The 6,062-nt window shown below is 38.5% G+C and overlaps 2 protein-coding genes across 2 annotated transcripts in view; one reads left to right on the top strand and one right to left on the bottom strand.

Moving 5' to 3' along the window:
* LOC115245858 overlaps positions 1–6,062 on the bottom strand; it is a 19,321-nt gene that overhangs the window by 8,473 nt on the left and 4,786 nt on the right. The window lies entirely within an intron of this gene.
* Positions 143–6,062, top strand: part of LOC115245856 (neurogenic locus Notch protein) — a 142,590-nt gene continuing 136,670 nt past the window's right edge. The window contains exons 1-2 of the mRNA XM_029824347.1: positions 143–1,301; positions 3,529–3,684. Coding sequence (XP_029680207.1) covers positions 905–1,301; positions 3,529–3,684 — 553 coding nt within the window. The 5' untranslated portion in view covers positions 143–904. The remainder of the gene's footprint in view (positions 1,302–3,528; positions 3,685–6,062) is intronic.

Here is a 6,062-nt window from a genome sequence, read left to right as displayed (position 1 = left end):
TTTTTTTTTTACAATGACTGTTAATCCGGAAATTCCTCGTCGCTCGCATTTTCTCGTATGTCCGACGAGACACGGCGTTCACGACGGAACTACGCGTAATGGCAGTTTGAAGGTGTAAAAATCGGCGTGCAAAGCGACACGGTCTCAGATACGGTCTCTAATTCCGCCTCTATTTGCTTATCGTTTCTTCGCGCGACTCGACGAAGACCGGAAGAAATCCGTCCCAGCGAGTCGGAGTGCCGATTTCACGGCTATCGAAGCTCATCGCTTCATATCCTCTTTCGGCGTGTCAGAGCTCGATCTCTTTTTACTTTACTCGAGCCTGCCTGTCGAGGCGATCGAGACACGCAGATTTGATAGATGCGGCAAAACCAATGTCCGATAACGGCCGTGCGTCTCGATTTTTCGCGCCGACGAACGTGTTGTGCTAATGAGTTCCCTTTGGATAATCGTCTTTCTTTCACCATTCCGGTCCCTCCCGTTAAACGCAGATTAGAAAATATTCCCGAGCGGTTTGCGATTATTAATAGCACCGCGATTACCTCCGCGAATCATATTTATGCAAATGCATTCGAGCAATAAAAGCGAATTACGGCGATTGAGAGCGCGATTATATATCCATGCGATCCTGTTTTATCGACGGAAGGAAGATAGTTTAATTATTTAAATAATAGCGCGTCGCCTCTTATCATTATCCTTATCTTCGACAAGATCTTTATTACCTGTTTATATATATAATTCGTATTAATTCTAATATAATTATTTTACGCGCTTATATATACCTCTTCTTCACATTTTACATATGTATCTACCTGATGGTACCTCAGGCACATCGATTTTGGCTACTATTTATTCGCAAAATGCTTATTTCAAGATTCAGATCTGATGTTTACTCTGAATAGAGATGGAGAATAAAAATGGATCGCGATCTTTTCGTGTTTCAGGCTTCCAAGGCGCCCACTGCGAGGAGAACATCGACGATTGTCCGGGCAATCTCTGTCAAAATGGTGCCACGTGTATGGACCGGGTGAACGAGTACTCTTGCCTGTGTCCGCCGGCCTTCACGGGCACGCAATGCGAGCTGGACGTGGATGAGTGTTCCGTACGGCCGTCCTTGTGTCACAACGGGGCGACGTGCACGAATTCGCACGGCAGTTACTCGTGCATATGCGTGAACGGCTGGACCGGGCCCGATTGCAGCGTCAACATCGATGATTGTGCAGGTGCAGCCTGCTTCAACGGCGCCACCTGCATCGATCGCGTCGGCAGCTTCTATTGCCAGTGCACCTACGGAAAGACCGGTAAGTGCGAATTTAATTTATTATCGATCCGAGATACGCGACGAGATGATAATAGCAGAATTCCTGGATTGTCCTTTTGAGACCATTCCTGTAGCGTAGACTACGTTTATACCTAATCTCTTGTTACCCTAATTGGGTTTAATAAAATCCGTAGTTCTAAGGCTGGCCAATCACGGTCATTCCATTCTTCAGAGGAATAGTTGTAATTGGCCGGTTTTAGAACTATAAATGTCATTAAACCCGATTATAGAGCTGACGTGTAAAGTGTAGTCATACTTATCATAGGCATGTCTTCTCTAAACATATACCCGAGTGTACTTGGACGTTTGAATGTTTGAAATAATTCTGTATCCAGATCCTACACGTATATTCGGAATAGCATCTGGAAAATATGACGCGGAAATTCCTAAAGAATAAAAAGAATCGCTCTCCGGCTTAGTTTAGCGAGGTCGCGGGCGAGTAGGGTGATTAACTCGATACACCGAGTATGATCGGGGAACAAGGCTCGTAACTGCAACGATACGAGGATACATCGGCAGGTGCATCCGCACATGTGCGGAGCTCGGTATGATGCTCTCTACTGCGTAGAACGGGTCCTTCGGAATCTCGAGATTCCGAAGACTCCCGGGGGACCCTCTCGGCCGCCGGCTTCTTCTCGCCGTGTATCGACCTTGGCGACTGGAAACGAGTTTCTCTATCCTTACTCGCGCGCGAAGAGCGGATAGTCGGGGTATAGAGGACGGTTTTCAGATCGATTCGCGCGGCAACGATCACCAAATACAGGTATATTCCTCTCTCGCGCGGCCAGACATCTCGTCGTCCGTTCCTGGAAGCCGTACGTTTTACATCGCACGACGACAATTCCGTCGAATCGCAGTCAATAGACGTACATACAATACGCATAATACACAGTTGGAAAATTTATATTTTCTTAGAAAATATGCTGGTTAAAATTTTCGTGTTAAATATTAAATTCAAATGTTAAATTATTAAAACAACTGAAAAAAGTGTAAAAATAACACAATGTGCACATATTTTTAATTTTACACAATAGATATCCGGATTGTTGGTGATAGGATTTATCTGTTAAAATTTACAGGAAAAAAAATGTTGGTTTTATTCTATAATAGAAGTGAGAGTAACTGCAGACGGACAATAATTTTTTTTCTAAATTAATTTTATCATTAAAAATATATTCATTTTACATGAAATTAATTTTAAATTGCTATGAACTTTGCAATTTTGTATTGAAATATTAATATAGTATAAATGTCACCATTTAACATACCCATATTATATTAAATTAACACAAAAATTTGTAGACTGTAGATTATTCAGGCTATGCGATATATGTTAAATCAAAAAAAAAATTTTAATTGTGTACATATATTGTGTAGATGAGGATATTTCGCGCGATAAATTATTCATGAATTTTGCAAAATAAATAATTCGATGCTTTATCGGATTTTAGTTATGCCAACACTCGATTCGTACATAAGTGCCAGAGATTCTGCAGTTTGATTTACTATTTTTAAAGATTATAAAGAGATAGAATTTTTTCGCAGAAAAGTTAACGGACACGCACATGTACAGACGCCTTGTTGCCTCCAGGCGTGCTTTTCCCAGTCCAGTAGAGATATACTTATACAGTTAGTCGCGGGCGTGCTCTTGCATCTGCATGCACTTACTCTGGTTTATATATGAATATCCCGAGGACTTCGGTACCGTTACTGGGCCTCATAAAGAAAAGTTCGACACACGCGAGCTGAGGAAAATTACATCCCACGGTCAGTTTTCTCAATTTTATATCGCCGCTCTCTAAGTTTACGATGCCGGGGCAATTTCCTCAATTACCTTTGTAATAATTTGTATATCTGTATAATTTATAGATTGGAAGGAATCGGAATGATACATACGGGTTCTCCATATTATAGACTATCTATGATTATTATCACGTTAATAAATGAGAGTAAAAATATTTGTAACAATTGCAAGATATGTCACATGCATTTTTTTATCCCATTTATTATGATTTTATAAAAAAATTGTCAAATTGATCAAAGATATATTTTTCAACACCAAAGGCAGGGAAATATTTTTATTGAAAAAATTACTTCTCGATAAAATTGTATTTTAAAGAAATATAATAAAAATTGTAACTTTTTATATTGTTAATAATTTAAAAAGGAAATTGATAGAGAGAAAAACGGTCGCTTTTGTTTTTTAGGGCTGCTCTGCCATCTCGACGACGCTTGCACGTCGAATCCGTGTCACGAGGGCGCGATCTGCGATACGAGCCCTATCAACGGATCCTTCACCTGTTCCTGTGCTACCGGATATAAAGGACTTGATTGCTCCGAGGATATTGATGAGTGCGAACAAGGTCAGAATTTTATTTTTTGGCACGCTTATACATATATTGCATTTTGCAATTTGCATTCTTATATTTCTCCCCGTAATTGCATGAATTGTTTTTCCTGACACTCAACTTTTTATACATTTTTTAAATATTTGTGACTCAATTACGTGATTGGTACATTCACCTCTCTCTTGTCAAATATATTTTTGTCGATCGTAACTTCAACCAAATTTTGCAAATTGTCAAATGACGTTTTCATGCAAAGCGGATTATAAGTTTGCATAATTGCCGATTACGCGGGAATAAATTCGATAAAAATGAATCCTTTCATCGATCCTCGCTAGATCGTATCGATCGATTAAAGCCGCGGTTGCCTTAGTAGATCGCTTCTAGATCGATCTGCTCGCTCAGTTTATCCGTGTCCGTTTCGGCCGTCTATTAATCCGCGTTTCGAAAGTAATCTCCGTTTAAATCGAGAGTAATGGGCGTCCCGATGGTCGGTATAGTTATTAATGAATCGAGGCTTGATTCAAGAACGTAGAAATGCCGGCCATGATCGGGCAACAAAAATCGCGAGGATAGCTATCAGATAGATGTTATCGCGCGGCGAGACCAGTTTGCATTAAAGTCGCTTGGAGGATAATAAATTGCTATCGCAGCAATGTCAAATGACATTTAAGAAAAAATCACGAATCATTGAAGCGGCAAATTGCGTGCATATATATCCAGCTGAAAAATATGATAAGAAACGAAATTCTCGCTGAAATAAAGCGAATGTTTGTAAATTATGCGAAATGATAAGTTGATAAAGTCATGTTATACGAATGATTTGAATCGAACACTAATTTAACAAAATTTATGATTTTCATTAGAGAACGATAAATCTCTCTAAATACGTAATTTATAAAGAGGAATAAAGGACAGTGGATGACTCTCGGATGCTGCGTAAACTTTAATCCAAGACGTGTGCAAAATTAATTTGTTATTGCAATCGGAGAGATTTCAATGAATCGCTGATGAGACCAGTGTCTCGCCGATCGGAAGGGTCATTGCTCTCAGTGATATTTCCTTCTGATCACGTATATTTGTGTGATTGCCTGTCCACCTCGCACGATCTGTGCGTGTTAACATTGCTGCATCAGCGTGGGCAGTATGGTAATTGTGAGCCAATCGAGGACACGCAGACAGCTCTCTTTCTTTCTCTCACCAGAAAGGAAGAGAATTATCAGCCTATAGATATCCTTCGTTAGTATCGCTAATAGCTCTGTAACTAAAAAGCCGGATCTTACCTTGCCCCTCTACGAGCCATACGTTTCGATTTTTATCCATCATCGATCAACTCACAAGCGAGCCAACAAGATGTGCGAATTCTAGTGTGCTTAGATGTGCACTTACTTGATGAATTAATCATATACGTAAAACTCGCGAATGTCTTGCAATAAAAGGAAAGAAATGTCTATCGTGTATATCTGCATATGAGAAAGGAATTTTAAAGTATAATATTGAGTAGAATTCAAATTTCATTTAATAAATGAAATTTTATTTATTAAATTACTTTTTATTACATTATTAAATGAAATTTAATTTAATAATTTAATAAATCTTTAATAAAGATACAAAAAAGAGTTTTTTGTAAACGTGAACAAATATGTCAAATGACATGAAAAAAGAGAGCACATAATTTAAAGATTAAAATAACATTTATAAATACGTCTATACATATGTAAATTATTTAATAAAATTTTGTGTAAACATATGAATTTTATTTAAGAAATTACATATTTATACAATATTGCGATCTAAAAATGGCAGTTTACTCTATTGCTACAAAAAAAAAAATAAAATAAAATAAAATTTATAATCGAAAGTATCGTTAAAAGTCTAAAAAAGTAAAAGAAATGATATCGATATATCACGCGAAAGATTTTTTAGATGAGATAACGACAAGCTCCGCCCGCGAGCGGCGAAGGCTCGAATACAGTAATCGCTGGATTAATGTGCGCGATCTGTGTACGGGGCCCCCACGGTCCGTGCAAATTGAAAACCCACACGGGGCAGATTGGTGGACGGAGGGCAAATCGATCGATTACGATCGATTAATTCGGCGCCGGATCCGCGCGTTATTTATTGTATCGGATCCTCGTTCTCATCGCGCCGTCCCGTCGACGTTCTCGTCATCGAGATCCGTGATCGATCTATCGCCGATCGAGAAGCTTTTAATCAACACATGTTATAAGCTTGTTAACAGTACGGAATAATAATGGAAATATAATCAGTTTTCGAGCAATTATTTAAAGCTTCTGTTACTTATACGATTATGAATCGTTATGGAATATGTCTCTTATTTTCAAATATTTTCTTATTTAAATATTATTTATTTTATTCTATAATTTAAATATTGT

This window comes from Formica exsecta, unplaced genomic scaffold, assembly GCF_003651465.1.
Source record: "Formica exsecta isolate Colony F162 unplaced genomic scaffold, ASM365146v1 scaffold133, whole genome shotgun sequence".
Classification (NCBI taxonomy): Eukaryota; Metazoa; Arthropoda; class Insecta; order Hymenoptera; family Formicidae; genus Formica; species Formica exsecta.
Note: the sequence above shows the minus strand (reverse complement) of the source record. Positions and strands in the feature narration are given on the sequence as shown.